The 22093-nt window shown below is 36.0% G+C and overlaps 1 protein-coding gene across 1 annotated transcript in view; it reads left to right on the forward strand.

Moving 5' to 3' along the window:
• Positions 1 to 17519, forward strand: part of WDR72 (WD repeat domain 72) — a 173289-nt gene extending 155770 nt beyond the window's left edge. The window contains exons 18-19 of the mRNA XM_012728569.1: positions 10342 to 10446; positions 15788 to 17519. Coding sequence (XP_012584023.1) covers positions 10342 to 10446; positions 15788 to 15843 — 161 coding nt within the window. The 3' untranslated portion in view covers positions 15844 to 17519. The remainder of the gene's footprint in view (positions 1 to 10341; positions 10447 to 15787) is intronic.
• The last annotated feature ends 4574 nt before the right edge of the window (positions 17520 to 22093 follow it).

The raw sequence follows: 22093 nt of genomic DNA on the forward strand, positions 1-22093 counted from the left end.
TAAAATATATATATGTACATATATATATATTTCTCATTTTATATATTTCTCACCTTGCCCATCAAAATATAGGACTTTCTACTACTTATCAAGGTCACTGTTCTATTAGCAATCATCTCAGAGAGATTAGTACAAATACTGTTATGTGGTAATAAAGCTTCAGAATTTGGGATGGCATCATTTGATTATTTTCCTCTCAGCTAAATTAATATTTTGAAATGAGTGACTACATTTTATATGCATTACCACAGGAAGCAATCATTGCCAACAGCCCACCTATATTTTCTATGCCTGTTTGAGTGTGTGTGTGTGAAGTGTGGAGTGACACTTGCCTGACTGCATCATCATTCAATGGTAAAGTATGATATTAGCACCCAAGTTTGCCTTCCATTCCATTTCTCTAAGTTCTCAAGAATATTCATATGCCATTTTTATGTCATTCAAATTAAAATAAATCACATTCAGAGTAACTAAGCCTAATGGTACAAAATGTGGTAACTTAGACCTTTTCTTCTTGCATCCTTCTTAATGTTGACAAAGGACTAGAAAAGGAAGGCATATTTGAGATAATTTGATTTCCTTATTTTCCATTTCCTATCTAGGAGATGAAAGAGCTCTGACACTTGACTAACCATCTGAAACAAACATTTTCCCCTGAGATAGAGACGGCTATCAGCTGGGAATTTGAGTCTGCTGCCAACCACTCTTCCCATGAGGCTGGTGTCATCTTAGGTTCAGACTACAGGAAGGTTCCTGCTCTTACAAATTCCACTGCTAGTGCCATTTAACAGTTTCTTCTCCCACAGATTCATTATGGAAATGCTTTTGGTATTTATCCTCATGGATTACTGTAGGCATTGCTGTGGTTTAAATTGCCCTATGCTGTGAATCCTTATCTTAAGTTCATATATAAATCATGTTTATCTTTACTCTCAAATGTTAGCTTGATGCTCTTTGGATAGAAGGGTTTCTTTTGTTTTCTTGACCTTTTTCTAACTTTTCAAATGCAAGCTAGGAAATTTACTATGGATCCCTCTTAGAATCTCCTAAGCTCTCCTGCCCACTTTATTCATTGTTCTTCAATTTATCAATACATGGGAATCTATTTTCTTCTTCAGAATCTATCCCTGCTTTCAACTTAGTATTTTCCTGAAGGAAGAATACAATCAATGCATTTCTGTATTTACCCTAGGGTTTTATCCTCGTAAGAAACGTCAGATAACTTTTTTAGAATCAAAACAACATGAAGTACAAGAGTTAACTTTTATACATTCTTAGAATTCATTCAACACCTAACCTTCCCTTTATTGTTAAAGATACTCTTCTAGATAAGATACTTCACAGTAACTTTTGTTGACTAATTACTTCTATGGTTAAACATAGAAAGCTGATATTAAGTTTGCTTACTTGATGAGTTTATTTCTTACATCAAAAATGCTCTTCCTTATCAAATAATAGGTAAATATAAAATAATAAGAATGTTTCTGAATGAGTTTTACTCTGAATTTACTCAGTAATGCTCAGGACCCAAAGTTGTGGGAATTATTTTGATTTTAAGTTTAAAGAAATGGCAGCTGCATCCATTCACCATCTCTCTGCTTAGAACACATCTTGCCAAGGAATAGTACCCAAATATCCAGGGAAAACTCTTACTGCTAACCCCGAGACTTGCCTTGGTTAGAAGTTAGGAAATAGAGCAGAAAGAAGAAAGAGAATCGCCTCATTCCCTGTTATTCTCCTTTTCTATTTTCCAAGTTACATATGTTCTCTCTGTCATACTCCTAATTGGTCTGCATAGTCAGTTTCTGTCTGAGAGTTTAGATAATTTGATTAGTTGATCTTCATACCAGACATGACTAAGAACAATGATTTCATGTGTCCATTCCTTACATGTAAAAGGAACACACAGAATGGGAACTATATTGGTTCTGCACTGAAGACATTTGACTTGAGAAAAAGAACTCCACAGGCACAACCTGTCTCCATCAACCTACACTAGAAGACAAATATAGTTGAGAACCTCTTCATTCCTAGAGTACCAAAGCCAGTCTAGAGCCAGTTCTTAGAAGAACCTGCAGCAGATACTAACTCAGACCATCCAACTTCTGGGCCAGGACCACCCACTACATGTGAGCTCCCTGCACAGCTTACATGCACCCAAGTAGTTTAGGTTCAGGTGATCAATCTCATACTGCAGTTCTTATGTATAAAACTGATTGGTGACAAGGGATTATTTAAGGAAGTTAATAGCATACACATGATACTAAGGCAGACAAATTATGACTTTTTTATGTTTGATTTTAAAGATTTTTTTTAACTATTGGTAAACGTTCAATAAGTGGTTATTGTCAGAAACAGCCATTCTTCAGCCTCAGTCACTTCTTGTCCTACTTTCATAGGGGTAGCCTACCAGGCATTGTATTGGCTAAATAGCTCTCTGAAACTGATCTCAGTCAAACTGGACCTTGCCATTTTAGCAAAATGCCCATCTTACTCAATTCAGAAAGAACCTCAGAAATCTTCATTACACTCTAGCTACTGTAGTGACCATTTACCCTCTTGGTACCCTGTTCTTTGAAATACTGAGAGGTTAGCTTGTCCTGAATTCTTACATGATAAAATATTAGTGTCAGAGCTGAAAAAGTCCAAGGAGGTATTTCAGTCCAGCTCTCTAGTTTTATTAATATAAAAGTACCTGAGGGCCCTCCCTGGTGGTGCTGCAGGTTAAAGCACAGCACTGAGAAGCTAAAGCCACTTCAGCATGAGTTCGATCCCAGCCCCGGAGGTGATCCACATGGCATAGCAGACCTCTCTTGACCCGCCTGCTGCTCCCCTCAGTAGTGTACTTCATCAGTCGGTCTGTTCTGCTCCCCACTCTGTCTCTGGTGAGTCCTTTCACCTTCTGCACCTCTGGCCTGTATCCAGTTCTGTATGCATAAATAAATACATCTTTTTTTTTTTTAAAGTACCTGAGTCTGGGAAAGTGAACTGACATGTTCAGGGCTGACTATTAGAAGCAGGTGTAGGATTAAAAGCCAGATCTTGTGGACCCTATTACTTGAGCTTCCTTCTTGCTCCAGGAAGTCAGAAGTTCATCTCTATAATTAGAATGTTGATATTCATTGTATGTTTCAATTAATACATGTTGTTGGATCTAAATGAGGAAGGCAGATAAAGTCTTCATAAATATATGTATATAGACTGCCTGTTAGTATTATAATACATATAGGGGCTCTGTGGTAAATTTGAGCTGTAAACCCTAGACTTTACCTTGAGATTTCTCTTTCAAACTGCAAGTGAAATTAATCATTTCTATTTTTAATGCTCAGGAATCTTCTTTAGCAGTTTTACTTGGTCATTTCCTCAGTACTCTTGATTACCTGCCTTGGGCCTCACACTGCACTAAAGTGTAATTTGCTCATTTGTCAACCATACTACAGCAACCTAGTGCTCCAACATCCTGGAAACAGAGGGATTTCTGTATAGGAGAGGAATAAGGCATTATTATTTAAACGTTTGGTAAACAACAAATACAGTTTTCTCATTCACACCTGTGTTCCCCCAAATTATTTGGGCAGTTTAGTCTTATGTCTCACCTGTAGAAGTTTGCTACGGATAGACTCCTCCCATAGCCTAGAGAGTAAAAGAACTTGATCTCCTGTGAGTATAGATTAGATTAGATACATAAAGATATCTATTATCTAGCTTGATCAATATATTTGATATATCAGAGTCTAAGATGGGGGAGTGAGAGAAGGGAAACAGCTAGTGAGAAACCTTTAAATGTGAATTGAGACCTTTTATATATATAGATACATAGATAGATAGATACTCATGTATAGTCTATATACATATATAGGCTATATATGTATATACCTATATATCCAGGTATTATTATGTGTATCTAGATCAATTCTGTGCCTGTACTAGGGATATCAAAATGATAGATCTACATAGCATTTTGAGAAATTCATTTCTTTACCATCTGAAAAAGCTATCATCCTTAAGGTTATTCATGCTAAAAATGTCATCTAGCAAACAATATTCTATGTCAGATGACAATTGCAGGAATACAACAAAAAGTCTGTGTTAATCCTTCTTGTTGTACTTGCTCATAAAATAGCTTATACTTAGTTATACTAAGTATAAACTAGTTACACTTAGTTATTATATATTTAATACTTAGTTATTAAGTATTTGATTTAATGCTGGGCATCTCAATATGATTTTCTTTTCTAGTTTCCAGACTACCTTGAAGACGAAATAAATTTGAAGTCTGAGGCAGACAGTTTCTACTGCTATTTAAATATAATCAAGAGGTCCTATCACCTGATTATCTCAGTATAGACATTCTTAAAGTGGGGGTAATATGTTCACAGCTTTTTAGCTAGATTTTTCTTCTGGCTAAGACATCTCTTCAGAGAGAACAAATGTGTAAGCCAAATTTAGATATGCACAAGTGATAACTTTTCTGTGTACAAATTTAAGGTTACCACTTAACCTCTTTTCAGCTATTATGCCTTCTTCTAATTTAAAATGATTTTTTAAAATCTGTGAGTATTGTTATATTTACTTCTACCTAAATGTAATATAGTTTTTCTCTCTTCTAATCCTCAAAAAAGATGTTTTTATTTGGTTCATATAAATGCTTTAAGATCACAATAAGTATTAAATTATCAACCAAGGAAGTGATCCACTTTTGGCCACCATAGTGATCTAGGAGATTTGAACTCAAGTCTTTTGACTTCTTTTCCACTGCTCACCCCTCACATCTGAATGACCTTTTGATCTTTCCTGAAAATTGTACATTATTTGTATGCCCTTGGAAAATATGCAGTTAGTATTTTTGTCAACGTTTTACCTCATACTACAAAGGTTTGTTCTACTAAGTTACAAGCATTCCAAATCTTTTTATCTTTTTAATGATTTTCCTATTAGTACTTCCATCACTTCCCATACATATGATGAATGTGGCCCATACATATGATGAATGTGTTCTATTTTTTAAGTGCTTTAAATTGTTATATTGAAAAATACCACTTGGGCTGCAGATTTTATTTACACTGTAAATGTGATGAATATTTAAAATTTATTTATTTATGCATACATAAATGGGTACAAGCCAGAGGTGCAGAGGTGGTGAGAGGATTCATCAGAAACAAGTGGGGAGCAGGACAGGCTGACTGACAAAGTACACTGCTGAGGGGAGTAGCTGGCTGGTCAGGAGAGGTCTGCAGCGCCATGTGGATCACCGCAAGATTGGGGATCGAACTCGCACTGAAGCGGCTGCAGCTAGCTTGCAGTGCTGCGTCCTTGCTCATTGTGCCACCAGGAAGGGCCCGTGATGAATTTTTAACAAAGGGTTATTGGATTTATTCAGATCTGGGCCTAATTTGGAATAACCAGCTGCAGTTTGTGGGGGTAGATGGAAACTTTATTATTTCTTGGAGTTGGTTGCAGCCTCAAACCCTTTAAAAGTTAATAATCTTTCTAAAATCCTAACTAAAAAAGCTATGTACATATTATCTCTACTTCAAGAATAGTTATAATGAGATAATGAAGTGAGAGGACCTCTTGATTATATTTGAATAGCAGTAGAAACAGTCTGCCTCAAACTTCAAATTTACTTTGTCTTCAAGGTAGTCTGGAAACTAGGGGAAAAAATCATATTGAGATGCCCAGAATTAAATCAAATACTTAATGCTTGTTTATAACTAAGTATAAACTATTTTATGAACAAGTACAATAAGAAGGATTTACACAGACTTTTTGCAACATTCCTGCAATTGTCATCTGACATGGAATATTGTTTGCTAGATGACATTTTTTAGCATAATAACCTTAAGGATGATAGCTTTTTCAGATGGTAAAGAAATTAATTTCTCAAAATGCTATGTAGATCTATCATTTTGGTATCCCTACTGTAGGTACAGAAATGATGAGGAAAAGAAGAGAGCATTTTTAGAGGTTAACTGAAACCAAAATAGTGACTAGAGAGAGGTGGAGCTACATGAGTACTGATGACCTGTCACTACACGTTCTTATTGTAATTCCTTCTATAGAGACTTTGCTATGCAGTGTCCTCTGGGTTTTCTTTTTAACTTGGCCTTCAATGTGGCCGATTTTTTATTATCTGCAGTATCTTTAGGATTTAGAAAAGTTGTTCTCATAGTCAAACAAGCCCTAGTCAAGCATCCATACAGAGTACATGAACTTTTCCTTCTATCTAGTTGTCAAAGATATTACACAGATATTTAAAACATTGGCCTTTCAGTTGTCAATATTTTGAGATGTGTGATGAGTAAATGGCAGAATCTTACATCTTCCAGATGTAGAACTGTCAAGAGTTTGCTTTTTGGCCCCTTGCCCCTAAATGTAGACTATTTCAGAATCCATTACATTTTAAGTTAGGGATGAGTCTAGCTACCATTTGTACTGTATTGATGTCAAAAGTATATTTCTGCCAGGCTCTAAAATGCATCTTCAAAAACTACTGAAAATATCCAAGAACTTTAGTGATGAGCTACAAATGGACTTTGGTATTGATAAATAAAAGTCAATATGTACAGTGAAAGGACAACTTACTGTGATAAATGGGCCCACCACCAGTAAAGATCAAATTATTGACTATTTAGGGCAAAGAAAAAACTGTCTATAGCTGAATTCTATAGGTGAGAGGAATTAGCCACAACGGCAATTCAGAAAAAGCTGAAAAAGGCGTGTGAAAATAATTCATTAAAAATACAAACAAGATCAGGCACAGTATGCTGTTAAAAAAATACATGTGTGAACTAATGTGCTTCTTTGCCCATACCTGGTTCATACCTTTTTATTTTGACATGAATGAACTCCTGTGAGCTATCCATATTCTCTTTCAAGATGATCTAATTGAAATTTCACTTCCAACCATCTTATTACAAGGGGATTACTTCTGCTTTCTGAAAACCATGCCATGCTTCAAATACTATCTCAATGAGTTACTTTTCATTATTCTTCAACTAGCTAACAAGTTGTTTGAGGACACATTAAAAATACCTTCCTTGTGTTTACCCTTGTCTAACAGAACTTTCCCCTTAATAAACACAGATCAATATTTGTTGATTTCATCATTTTTGAAATGATTCATTAGAGAAGCCTTGGTCACACATCATGTCACAGTTTAATGATGAAACATCACAAGAAACACCCAACAGAACAATCATAAAGATTAGCCTATCAAAAAAAGGGGAGGGAATGGCAGTAATTAACCTCTCCAACATGTGTTGTTCTCAATTGACAGAATGTAGGTATTACTTCCACAGTAAATTTAATTGGATACTCTATAAACTACCCAGTAAAAATGTCAAACCTTGTACCATCTCAAATTTGGAAGCAAAGTGTATTTAAATAACGTATCTGAAGGGTCACCCTCTATCCTACTCCCACACAAATGCAACCCTCCAGAATCAGAAATGGAAACAAAAATAGCTATATGTATTACCATGAATTTATTGGGAATAGTATGGATAAAACTACATCTTTCTGAATTTCTAGAGTTTTATCGGTTCATCATGAGTTTTCTTTATTGTGATCAAAAATGGTTGCCTTCATTGACTTTTGCTTTATTAACAAGCTGTCTTTTAGGCCTCTGTGTCTAGAACAGAGTTTCATTAGAGGATTGAATAAATAAATGTATGGATGAAGTTTTCATTATGAAGGAACACTATAGAGGATGTCAGGTGTTGTTCATTATCCAAATAAATACAAGACACTAGCTGACGGTTAGTAATAGTTAGCTTTATGATAACTTCCTAACTATAAAATACAAATATGAGTATTTTATAAAGCAAGCAAGATATATAAAAACATTATAAAACTAGTCCAGGAAGTCTTCACCAATATAAAATACATTTCTGCAACATTGGTATACTTAATTATCCCACTTAAACAATTCAGGAAAAGTAGGGATTCAAAAATAATCTGAAGTATGATCCAGGTCTAGAAAAATTAATTGCAGCTAAGCCAGTAACTACTAAGGCCTTATATGTCTCTCCGTCAAAGTCACAGGCTAACTTACACCACCATTTTGCAAATACACATCCCTCCTCTCAAAGTGGACCTAAACCAGAAATGAAGTGCATCCAGCAGAAGCACATGGCCTCTTGGATCAAAGGTTTATCTATCCTGGTATCTCTGCTTCATTCATTTGTTCATTCATTCATTTATTCCACAAAAATCTGAGGATCCTACTGATGGCACATATAGTTACATACCTACCACAGTTGAATGAAACAGATATGGTATCTACTTCCACATTTTTTTTTTACAGAAAATTTAAATGCAGAAAATGAAATATTGGGATATTTACTTAAAATCAGAACTTCTTACATTTTTCCCTCATACTTTGTTCATGTTCAAAAGATTGTAAGAAGCAGTGGATTCAACCTCCATGCTTGTACTTCCAAAAAACAGAGAAATGGGAAGTACTGTGTCCTGAGAGGGCTGCAAAACTGTTTTTCTTTCAATTCATTTATTTTATTTTCTTACAGTGTTTGCTTTCTTTTCTCAACTGTAGTCCCCATACAGTTTCCACCACCAATTCATCTGTGCACAATTACCATAGTCCCTTGTGTTCTTCCCTTCCTCATTTTGGTCCCTCTTCCTGCCCTCCCCTGCAGAATACCTCTTATTTGTTGTTGTTTATTTTTGTTTCGTTGTGTTGTGTGTTTCTTTCATCATCATTTTTTCCTTTGGCCCCTATATTCCTCCTGTAAATTAAACCATCATTTATTTTTTACTTCTGATTTATTTCACTTAACATAATCCCTTCAAACTCCATCCATGCTGTTGTGAATGACATTTATCTTTTTGATTACCGAATAATACTCCACGATGCATATATACCACATTTTCCTGATCCAGTCATATATTTGGTGGCATTTGGGTTGATTTCAAATTTTACCTATTATAAATAGTGCTGTAAACACAGGGGTACATGTATTCTTTTGAATTAATGTTTTTGTGTCCTTTGGGTAGATCCCTAGGCAAAACTGTTTGAAGGGAACATTTGAACCAGAATTATGTTATTATTTTATGTTGAAGTGTGTGTGCATGCTTCAGATCATGATCACTGACACTAACTCAAAACAAGCCTGAGGTGTGGGAGATGAGAGCCTCAGGCACACTCTAGTGCCACCTATCAAAGGTGTGAAGTAACACAGCTAGCTCTGCATATGCTCTCTCCCCTAATGGAGGGTTGAAAGCAGGGCAGGCCTACACCTCCAGACCAACAAACATTATTTCATGTGTGATTTATAAACACTGCCCTTTCTGCATTTATGACACACAAATAGTATCCTGTATTTATTATCAAGTCTTTAGGAGACAGTGGTAGCATTGAAGGCAGCAACATGTAATCAATAAAATTCCAATGGTGTCAACAGTATATATATGTATATGGTTTGACTTCAGACAAGTCAAGTATGACATAATTTATGTTTTTGAAGTCTTGATTAGCTGTCCACTGAGTTTCCTTGTAGAGACAATGTCTACTTTTCCTGACAGGTAATTCTCAAATACATGTAATATGGAAATGTGTTACTTATAGAAAACATTTAGACACTATTTCAATTTGTGGAAACTGGACAATGGAGTCTGTTGCCCTAGCAGGACAGGTGGGTGTAATGTGCTTATAGGAAATTTTAGTTCCCTGTGTTGGCTACTGTTTCTGTTCATACTTCCTACTTAGAAAATTGTAACTCATGACAAGCTACTGGAGAAGTACCTCCCAAAAAGCCAGCCTCTTTATCATCACTTGCAGTGTATTCATTTTACATGCTTAAATTTCTTTCTACAGTGGTTTTTTGGTGGTGGTGGTGTTTGGTACCATAAAACTTCAGCCTGATGAAAGATGGCCACAATGCAACCAGAGTGTTCATTGGTTGTGATTTGTGTGATGAAAGAAGCCGTTGCACCAGCATAGACAGTGCTTCTAATTGACTGGCCTGATGTTCTTCTCTCTGTGTCCTGTTGCCGCTAATTGACTATATTGTTTTAGATTTATGCATTAAAAATACGATTTCTACTTCGAAGGGATCACTTTGTTACTTTGTAGCTTTTAAGCTGATGCCATGAACTTATTTTTCTTCTAAGATAAAGTCTCATCTATAGATTTTTCAACTAATTACATGTCTGCCAATACATACTTAGAGGATACATTTTATTTCAATTTATTATTTGTGTTTACATTGTGTGTCCCTGCAAATAACTGCGGAACCGAAAGGAACTGTTTTAAAGATGTTTATTACTACTTCCTCATCTCCCTCTTTCTCTTTCTTCTCTCCCTCTCTCTTTTTTTCATAGTGCCAGTCAGTCTGGTCAAGCATGACAGCAACTCAAACTCGGCAAACTTCCAAGACACCGAGGACGTGCCTGACAGATGTGTCTTGGAAGAGTCTGAGAGTCCAGGTGAAAGCCATTTAAAAATAGTCAAGTATAAAATGATAAATTTGACACAGCTTTGGGGTCCTTAGAAGGGGGTGGGGAGAGGACATTGTAATGCTGTTTTCTCTTAGCAGCTGCTCTGTCAAATTAATGGTCACCTCCAGGGGTCACAGTGTGGAGCTGTTATCTTTTCCTCTTTCATCAAGAATTCAGTTGGAGGAAGTACAAAGGCTTTATGACTAAGAAGGGAAGCTGACACTATTAGTTCATTATCATCAATTTTAGGCTAAACTGGTTAATAGAGGCAGAGATTGGAACTGGAGAAATGGCAGCATTTTAAATATCTCAAATAATGAGATCAAGTGGAAGTGGAGAATTGGAGAGAAAAGAGAAACAAATTATTATCATTATGTTCTATTTACCTTTCTAAACACACAGAGCACTCTCACTAGGGTGGAGGATGTTAGCATAACAGTAGTGGACTAATGAACTTTGTCAACTAATAGAACGAAAGAAAACAGTCCCCCTTTCTCACTCAACAAAAAAATACTGTGTCCAAGTTAGTATATTTGTATTTTCTCTATAGGAAGAATAGGCAGACATGTACTGGAAGGACCAAAATCTTAATACTTAAGCATAGACTTTTGGTTTTGTATTTTATTTTGATGCCTACCAAGTCTCAACAACTAATTAATTAAAAGAAAAAAAAATCATGGAAGTTGAATAATTCTTCTGGATCATTACAATACCCTCAGGTACCAAAATGGCTATCGCCATGAGTGAAAGAGTTAATTCTCTCTCCCACTGAACGTTTTTCCATCCTGTTTTTGCTGGCTGCCGTGCACCCTCTACCCTCTTGCATCTTTGTGTGCTGATCCATGTATCAGATTTTTGATTCATCCTCTCTGTGGCCTGTCAGCTTAGTTAAGAGATTTCCAAATCTTGTAGCCTTCGCTGACAGGGGGCAGCTGCAAACAGTCCCCTGATCCTTCCCCGAGGAGAGCTACTGAGATTTAATTTTCAGTGAAAGGTGCAGCCTGCAATCTATGTCAGGTCCCCTAAGTCATCTCAGAACCCCAATAGGCCCAGTGGCAATGGCATTGTATTTCAGTCCCGTCCACTACACCAAGATTCCTCAAGAGATGAACTGCTGCGGCATGCCCCTTCCCAGCCACACTTCTCCTCAGCATCCCTTAGAACTGGGAAATTGCATCTTTAGCAATGGCAGAAATGTTTCATCAGACCCCGCCCCATGCCATACAACCTAAAAGACAAACATAAATTAGTCCTCCCCTAAAAGGGAGAAGCTAGTGGTAGCATTAACTTTCTGCTGAAAATTAAGTGTTGACTGAAACTGCCCAGTTTTGATAGGCTTTAAAGCTGTCCTACTAAACAGTTTTCTATCACCCTTTTGTCAGACAAACAAAAACAAGCAAACACAAATAACCCACGACTAAGTTTTTACCTAAGTGTCCATTGGCAAAAGTAGATTGGCTTTATACAATTTCTAAAACAATAAATTCCCATCACCCCTCAATAGGAGTGAAATGGTCATGAGATTCAAAGATAACATACTCTGTCTGATTGATACAGAAAAATGATTATATTCCCAAAGTCAGATTAATTAGGAAATACCAGTCTGATAAAGAATCTTAAGTTAAAAAGTGAGTACCAGTCTATACATCGGACATCATTAAACTGGTAATAAAGGATGAATTACTCTGGCTTTTTCCTCTGTCCAGTCCTGCATTTTAAGACATCTTGCTGTATAGGCCTAGAAACCTCTGGAGAGTTCACTACTGGTCTCACTGCCTTCCACTGAGAATTTGTGGCTTGGTTGTCATGGAGACATCGTATTTCTCCAAGAATTGCTCATATTGATCCGTGGCCAGGCGTAAATGGCCAAGCGAGTGTGCGGCATAAAGGGGGCTGGGCAGGCCTATAAAATGACCAGCGATTGTGGGTTGGAAATAAGCTCATAGCAAACACTTAGGTAAAAAGAAAGAAGCAGTTTTATTTTGTTTCAGGATTTCTCTCTGCACTTTGGGCCATTGTCTTCTTTCACGATGAACTGAAAGAAACTTGTTAGTCACTTGTCATGTCAGATCTTTGGTGCTTGTCCTGACACAGCTGTCAGCCTTCCAGCTCTGTGCAGTTCAGGGGCGCACACAAAGAGGCAGTGACATGAATTATTTATTGCTCCTCGTGTGGATAAAATTCTGTGATAAGAAATTAAGACACTTCTGACAGAGGTGCTTGTTTAGTTAGAAAGATTTTGATGATCGAGCACATTTCCTCCAAGTTCTGGCCATTCGAGAGGCAAAATTCTTTAAACTGAACATGAAGGAGGGTGATAGAAAATGGGTGGCACAAAAGGGACTTTCTTGAACTGTGAAAATGTGTCACTTCTCAATGTCCAAAATTAACTTCAAAATGCCAGATGTGGGGGCTTCAAAACTATAAACATTACTTTAGGGGTTTAGTTACCTCTCTTTACCATGTAGGAGAAGTGTTGCTCTGGAAAGTGTTAACTACCTTTGTTAGAAGAGAAAAACAAAACTTGGGGATTTTACGTGGCAGGCTTCACAAAGATGTCTGCAAACAAACAGATATGCTTCTGTAACTAACCTATAATTGAATTAACATGTCCATTATCTTGTATATGCAAGTGTCTAAATCTGAATGCATCGATCTTAATGTTTTCACCTAGAATGTTATCACTCATTTAAAATTCATCTTAACATTTTCATGTACTTGCAAAATCCCCCTTTACAAAGTTGAGTGTGGTCAGTCTTCTAGCTTTAATGGATATTGAACTTACCTGGTTTTATCTATGCAATTCTGAACAACTAATATATTTATTACATCATTTTTAATGAATAGATCAGTTGCTCAAACAGCATATAGAAAATGAAAGCAAAAAGTCATTTCCCCATCCAAGAACAGTTCACAAATATTGCCTCATAGATTGTTCTTTCCATATAAATAAAGTCTGTTCTTTCAGATTCTCTAAATATCTTCTTTCTTTAGCTCTTATAGCTTCCTAGGCTAAGAAAAACTCATTTTCATATGAAGAGTAATAGGGACACTAGAACACAAGAAAACTCAAACCTTCACCTTTTTAAAGGTGAAGATGAAATTCTTTAGCACCAATGGAGCATCTTAAAAAGTCATTAATAAAATTAATTTTTAGAATTTATGTGAAACAGTAAAATTGATTTTGTAAATTGATTACCTTTGGATACAATGGGTTTTGAACTCAGCATGTAGATTATTTTTCCACTGACATCTCTGCATCTGCAGCACTGACTTGACTAAACTGACTCATTTGTGTGGGCTGAAGGTGCATATAGGTGGAGCACTGGCTCATCTGATCTCCCGAGTACACTACCTTGTGCATCATGCCACTGTGATCTCTTTATTGGCTCAAATTGTACACTAGGTGAGTGTCTGGAGTCCAGTAGGTTAACAAAGCAACTTTAGACCAGAATATTCTAGTTCTTTTGACCTGGCTAGTGAAGCTGGATGTCCTGTCTAATAGATTAAGGTTTCCCTCAGTGGTGTCTTTGCAATAATGCATTAGCAAAGAGTTTTGATGCTCAGGTGAATCCCAGGTTGAAGTTTCTGGCTTAGACTCTAAAATCTACATGTTCCTGCCCTGGCATTTATACATTCCAGAAACCTGTGGGAATAACTTTAATGTCTAGTAACAGAAGCATCCAGACATTATGAGCTATAACTCCTTTTTTCGAGATTTTAGGGCCATTATGATTTCTTTGGCTCTTTAAGACCTGTTTGTTTCAGAATCTAAGAGATGTTATCACAAAAACAGTTCAAGTTAGTATTTTGCTGGTTAAGTTCTTGTTAATTGTTTCATACTCAGTGATTAAAACTCAATCCTTCTTCTCTAGAATATAATAAAAAGTATTCCTTGTCCCTCATCGTTGCACTCATGATGATTAAAAAAGAAAAGTTAGTGTGAGATTCACAGTTTTTAGTTAAGTGTTAATGAGAGACCGTTTATCACCTTATTGGTTTGGAAAATTAAGAAATTAACTTGTTAGTGCACAAGGGCTAGGACACTTAATAATAACTTCAATTGAAAATAACAGTGACAAGAAAGGGCTTAGGAGCTTAGGAGCACAAAAAAAAAGCATTTAGATAAGCGTTTTCAAGTCACTCTGAAGTGGTTTATAATCAGTATGCATTCTGTCATTAGTAGAACATTTTAGTGGTTTTTATATAGCACATTATGTGTGTAGATCTATATACATCATTGTCAATCAATACTGCATTTGCATGAATCTGATGAGCAAAACCAGCTTTCTCACAGATTCTAGGGGCTACTACATTGTAAAAAGTGAAGGTGAATTTTTTTCCCTTTTACTATTCTGAGTCATGAATCACCAGCAAAAATCAGGTAACAGAAAGTAGGACAGATTCAGGACTGTAGTGTTGGAGATGGCTGATGATGATGCATGAAGCAGAAAAAATGTGGAATGTGTGAGCAGCCCATCAATCATAGCCATTGAGAACACACACTGCTATGGTTAGTGTTAAAAAAAAAAAAAAAGTGTTAGGCGTAAGAACAATTTCAGTAGTGAAACATGTAAGCACTTTCTTCTAGTTGTGTTTAACATACCAATATCAATATTTTAAAACATTTACCCAAAGGGAGAAATTTAATCATCAATCTTAATGACTTTTAAAGATGTAAAATTCAACACTAAATATGCTTATGTTCAATATTCAACATTGGTTTAACTAAACCAAATAATCAGCTGTTTGAATTTCTATCGGTAGGAGTGATAGTTGTTATACATGGTCACATCATTAATATAAGTGTATTTATAAGCTGTTTACTAAAGCAAAAATGTTTCAATTAATTTGAGAGCTAATTTAAATCAATTAATATTTTTAGCCTGTAGTGATAATCATCCATCCAGTCTGAGAAATAAGTGGAATGTTTTTGATTCTCTAACAAACCATATTTCAAGAAATGTTTACAACATAATTGCTATTGTGGCCTTCTCTAAGAACAATTTAGCTGCTTGAAATTTATGAAAATGTATTAATCCAAACCCATTCATCTTGTTGGAAGTTTTCATCTTTCTTTGTAGTTAAAGAAAAACAACATATGTTAATATTGTTGGAAGCAAAATACATGTTCTCGGGGCCTTGTTAATTAGACCAGAGTATTCTTACTATATTAACACATTTTATTTCAAGAAACAAAAGAAATGTAGACATTACAGTTCATTTCTCCCTTTCTCTTCCCTTCCCCTTTTCCTGCTTTCCTCCTTTGTGCAGTTCCTCTCTTTCTTTATTTCAATGTATAACCTTAGATACTCTGTGTTCTTTCTAGGTGAGTCAAGGTATCATTCATGGATATCGAAGTTGTGCTTCTGCAAGGTGTGCTGAATGGAATCGCACTCACAGAAGTTAGATTTGGACAGATGAAGAAGTCCCAAAACATGCCAGTTGTCTGTTATGTATAAACTATGTTACTGGTCAAGTGACTAGGTTGGCTGATATTTTAGCCATAGTGTGCTGAAAATGTGATCACCGATCAAAAATATCCAAGTGCATGTTTAGAGAGTCATTGTCTCAATCATTCCATATTCCTGCTTTTCACTTTTCTTTTAATATTTCCAGAAAGGACTATCAGCCCACAGATGTAAGCTTAATTCCATTTTAGATGTCCCTCTGTCTTTTCAGTTCTTGAATTATATAGTGATCAACATTAAGACCACATTGTTTTTAAACAACATAATACACAATGATTTGAAGGTGGTTTCAAGGTGTTTCATCTAAAACTTTATCAAATTTGTTGTTACGACATTTTGTTTTAGTAGTAGGTATTTTAATTTAATCAGTCATATTCCAGTAAGTCTCATCCTTAAGCATGAAATGTTGTCAACAAGTAATCCATTCTACTTGGTCATCAACTAGCCCAAATAAGTGATACACAGTAGAACGGTGGGGAATCCTGTATGGCCATGTTAATTTGGACTTCTAATGATAAAAAGGTTAATGTCTTTAGGTGACAGTTGATGTGCCTGGCCATATAGACGGAGCTAGGGAAAGGGAATTTAACAGTAGCATATCTCAACTGATCCTTATTAAGCATAAACTCTTATAGTTCTTTTCCCAGAAAGAAGCTTGACTAACAGGGATTCTTAAACTAAAATATGGAAAACAATATAAATAGGAATAGACATAAAATATTCATCTATTAAGGCTTTTAACGAACTGGTTTAAACTCTGTGATTTATATTGTATATTTTTTCTGGATTTATAGGAAATCATCAAAATAGATTATTAATGTGCAAATTAATACAAACATTGCCAAGTCATGGAAATAAAATATTAACTACATTGTCTATCTATCTCTATTTAATAGAGAATTTTGTCATTTCAGTTCAACAAACGTGCTTTGGGGCTCCAGTATCATATCCTGTATTGGATGAACAAGGGATGGGGTGAGCAAGGGAGAGGAGTGATTAGAGGAAAGAGCTATATAATTGAACTTATAGTTAGTGATCTGACTTGAATGAATATACCAGAACATAGATATCAAATAAATGGTACTTTCAAAGTAGACAAAAATATGTGTCCTTTTTTCCCTAAAATATGACATTATTGCTTGAAATTACTTTGAAGTTGTATGTTAGACATAGTAAAATTATTGTGAATTCAAATAGTAACAGTGGAACATTGTCATCCTTTGAAACATTCCCCTGCGTTTGAAAACAATCAAAAGCCACCTGGAATAAGTTGCAAAATAAAGGAAGGTAGCAAGAAAAAACAACAGAACACATTTTCCTGCATGCTGTGTACTGTTCTGAGTGCTACTACAAGATGGAACTCCCAAAACATTTTTTTAATGATGGTATTATCAAATAAGTTTATATTATCTCAAAAGGGAAATTTTATTAAATTTAAATTTAATGAAACTTATTTGGATGCTGAATTTATCTTGTGTTTATTGAAAATAAGTGCCTGTTTTATAGACATGTCCTATTATTCCCTTCACAAAGAGTATAAGATAAATTTTAATAATCTCCCATATTGAAGCCCCCGGGGATTACAACTTAGATGGGAAAAAGTACAAAATGATGTAAAATAAACTTATATTATTATTTAAAAAATTTTAAAAATCTCCCATGTTTATAATTTTTTCAGATGTATGGAAGCCAATAAACATAAACATGTGATGGTGTTGCTAGTTACAGGAAACTAGAACTGGCATAACCTTGATCTTATCAAATGTTTTGAACATTTTTTGGCATTACATTTTACAGTTGCTAAAGTTGAAAAATTCATCATAAATGATTAGTTATCACTTTTATCAATATAAATTCTGAAAACATTTAACTCCTAGAAATAAGAGTTTATGAGATAGATGTTTAACTAATCCCCTATATCCATGTACAAATGGGTTTATAACACAAAACCACTAGTCTGTTTAAAAATGATGTGAGAAGAACTTAAAATAGTTAATGGTCGCATAATTAACTCTAGCAGCCATATAGTGTCCTTAACCACTTGGTACCAGAGCTAGAAAGTCAAACTCAAATGTTTCCTAATGTGTGCTTGGCATTTTGTACTTCCAGCCTCAGGCCCAAAAAAAAAAAAATTGGAATAATTATATTAGCAAACAGTTGTTTATATCTAGGGTCTTTTTTGCCATTGTAATAAATAATTCATTAAAAATATAGCTTGTCTTTGTCATTAGGTAATAATCTTGGTGATATTTAAAAGTATGCATTTCTCCCTGACGGATATCATATTCTCAAGCTTGCAAGCAGATATTCTGCTTTTCATGGTAGAGCTACACACAGGCCTTATGGGGGGGGGGGGGAGATGTAGATTTAATGCCAAGACTGTCTCACATGCTTTCAGGTAACAGTGTGCCTTTACTGTGCAGCCTGGAGCTCCCACCCTCAGGTAAGGTACAGTGTTTCCTCACAGGCTTATCGATCCTTTACAGAAAGCAATCTGGACACTGGAAACAATTTAAAAATCAAGTAAAATTTGTCATATTACAAACATACAATTAGAGAGGTGATCTCAGACCTGAACATTCTATTTTAGAAGCTAAACTAAGGCCACTATAAACAAGTCACTAATAGAAAAAGGATAGGAAATCATTTTCCTGTTTATCAACTATCTCTAAAATGGTTGTACCTGGAGTATTTTTTTACTTTCTTCTTCATACATGTTTCTCCATTGTTCCATATATTAAAAAAAATAGAATTATTCAAATGAATATTTTAGAAAAAAGTTTCCGTTTGATCTTTAGAGGTCACGTTGCAACCACTGAATTTTTTTTAAATTTTTGAGATGAAGACTCAGAACATAAGAACTTCAATTGATTTTGAAGTCTTATTTTCACAGAATGGATTCATTCAAGTGATTTTTAATCTTTTTATATTGCACATACTTGATCACTAGTTAGTTAAAATCACTCCTTTAGGTAACCCTTAGTTCTCACAAAGTGTCATTTTTACATAGAAAGTACCCAAAGTTAAGTCAAATTTCATTAAAAAAAAAAGCAGTTGTGGGCCCTCCCTGGTGGCGCAGCGGGTTAAAGCACAGCACTAAGAAGTCAAAGCCACTTCCGCATGAGTTTGATCCCCGCCTGCCCCAGAGGTGACCACATGGCGTGGCAGACCTCTCCTGACCTGCCTGCTGCTCCCCTCAGCAGTGTACTTCGTTGACCTGCCTGTTCTGCTCCCCACTCTGTCTCTGGTGAATCCTCTCACCCTCCGCATCTCTGGCCTGTACCCCAGTTCTGTATGAATAAATAAATAAATCTTTAAAAAAAAAAAGCAGTTGTGTTGTAAACATCCACATAGCTATTACTGTAACATACTTCTAGAAATAATTGTGGCTAAAATGGCTGAAAAGTTAAAACTTTCTTGAATAGTTACCTTCTGATGAAGTTCTAAGGCTTCCTGTACAGTGGCCCCGGACCACCCTGTGCTGTGATCAGTCAACAAGAACCTTACAAAGTCACGTAGGAGAAAAGCAAGCAAGTCTCCCAGGAAAAGAAGACCGCTGGAAACCCCCACCTGTGACCCCCTTAGAGACAGCACATCATTTCATCCCCATAGGCCTTGCAAAGAATGTTCCCTCTCCCCTAACCCACACCCTGACCTCAGATCTCATTTCTATTTGAGATTTTTACATTATGGATATTTTGCATTAATTTGATGTCTGTAAATGCTGTATTAAAATATAGCTATTTTGACTATTGAGTTTTTTTTGCCACCTTCTATTCTTAGGTCCTCTTCATTCATTCTGGAATCAATTCACCTTTATCCCAGAAAGCACACTGCAGGTAAATAAGCTGTGACAACTGCATCGTTAAGTGATTCTAATGGTACAAATGACAGTAAAACAATTGTTTTAAGACCAACCAGAACTAATGCCAGGGACCACTGGAGATTTTTGAAAAGGCTCTCTTCTAGATTGTACAGGGGGAAATATTGGGCATATACGGTTCTTCTGTTTGACATGGTTTCTCCAGATGCCCTTTTCCCATTGAACAGAGCTTATTTCCTGCCATCAATATTAGGCATCCTTTCTGTCTTCAACATGCTACTAACTAGAAAGGTGAATTTTTTTTATTATTATTATTCAAGGATACAAGTGGTTATATTTTTTTAGCACCAAAGAAAATTAGTACGTTTAGTATATTGCTGTGCCTAAATCTACAAAGTGCCAAGTGCCTGGAAAATATCAATATTTATAACATTATGCCACTGCAACAACTACTATGTTCCATGCTTACAAAACCTATCATTTATTCACTGAGCAATTATTTTAATTGCAATTATCTATAAAGTTATCAATTGGCTTTTCGATCCTGCATGTGTGTTTCAAGGGAGGGGTTTTCACACAGCTTAGTCCTTGAACCAAGATCAGATATAAAAAGACAGTCTGTGACATGTTTCTGACTTGGCAAAAGTTTCCTTAGACCTTTAAAGAGATTTCCTGTAATTCTGTAGTGACCACCACATTGCTATTAGAAATATTCTCTCTGCTATATCAAAGGAGGCCTTTTGCCTTTGCTATGCCCTATTGCATCAGAGCACAGTTACGGTCAACTGAGGGAACATCATTTTAATGTTCCCTCTTGTATTTTAGAGCCCACACAGTGACACGAAGACACGTGGGGAACAAGTTGTACTTGGGATTGTATTTATGACAAGGGAGCTTTCCTTGGATCAGCCCCCATTTCAGATAACCAGTGTATTCCCACCAGTCTAAACAGAACCATTTGGTACAATTTCTACAAGAATTTGAGATAAGAAGTGAGGTGACCATAACAAATACTACCATTTCGACTGCCATCCAGACAGTGAAATACTGTTTTTAGGTGTGTTTGCTAGGAAGGAGGCTGCAGTGAGCCTGCCTGTGAGGAGAAGGTTTGTCTGTGGTCTTCCCGCCATGTAGGTGGCAGCAGCACTCAAGGCTAGAAATTTCTTTCACATTCCCTTAGCTCTAGTCCAAAAGCTTATTCTGACTAAATATCCTTGTGGAGAAGAAAAGGTTTAAAGGGTAGAGACAAATTTCTCCATGTCTGTACACATCTCTAAAGCACTATTTTAAGGTTTTGCCAAAGCGTTTCCCATAATGTGAAAACATTCATCATTTCCCTTAATACAGAAGTCATATTCTGCTATCGTGTATGTTGGGAGGATGAGGCTTCTGTTTGTTGATTTAGTAGGATCTTCTTTCTTTACCTTTTCTCTGGCTAACACCTTTCTCTCAGGAAAAAGAAAGGAAATTCTGCTTTATTCCAATTCCACTCCTACCCAGCTTCTCTGGGAAATAAAGTCTGTCCCTTTATCCTTTGTAAACATGTAAGAATCCTGGATGTTTAGTAAATGTGAAAAGATTTCCCTTTAGCTTTTATGATGAAGCTACTTCTCTGATTGTCCTAACTGGATGTGACTACATTCAAGTTAGTTATGAGTACAAATCAAATGAAGGCTCTGTCCCAACAGGGAGCTCCAGGGCCCCTGAAAGCCCACAAGGAAGTCAGAACACACAGGTGAATGCTGAAGGTCTTGTCAATGCCTTAAGTAGTACTTCTTATACCCAGGCAGAAATGAAACCCCGAGATCCAACTTTATGTAAGGCAGTTTGCTCTTCCTTCATGATAGAAACTAAGGAGCTGTATAACTTTCCTCAATTCTTAAGGAACTGGGGCTTTTTGCTAGTATTAGACATAGCAGAGCAAACATAGTCAGCCTTTGCAAAGGCATTTTTCAGAGTTCTTTTTATAAATTGGCTTGATCAACACACTAAAATACCAAGAAAATCAACACAATTCTAGGCACAGGTGAAGAAGGTTACAATTAAATCAATGCTGGAAGGAGGATGTTGAATGATTTGGAGAAGGTAAGAGAGGAATCTATGCCTGATGCCTTTCGATCTTGTTTTCACTCTTCCTCACCTCACTTTAAGGGTATCCTTCACATCACTGGCCACATTCCCCAAACACCTGTGTAGTTTCATACCTTTTTTCATGGTGGCAGCACTGAGCACAGAACATGAAGTACTAGTGTTATGACTTGGCACTTACTATCTTACTAGCACCCTGACACAAGGAAAGAAAATTTAAATTTTTCATGATTCAATTATTTTATGCTTCCAT

Source organism: Condylura cristata, unplaced genomic scaffold, assembly GCF_000260355.1.
Source record: "Condylura cristata isolate star-nosed mole 26May11 unplaced genomic scaffold, ConCri1.0 scaffold00023, whole genome shotgun sequence".
NCBI classification, from domain to species: domain Eukaryota; kingdom Metazoa; phylum Chordata; class Mammalia; order Eulipotyphla; family Talpidae; genus Condylura; species Condylura cristata.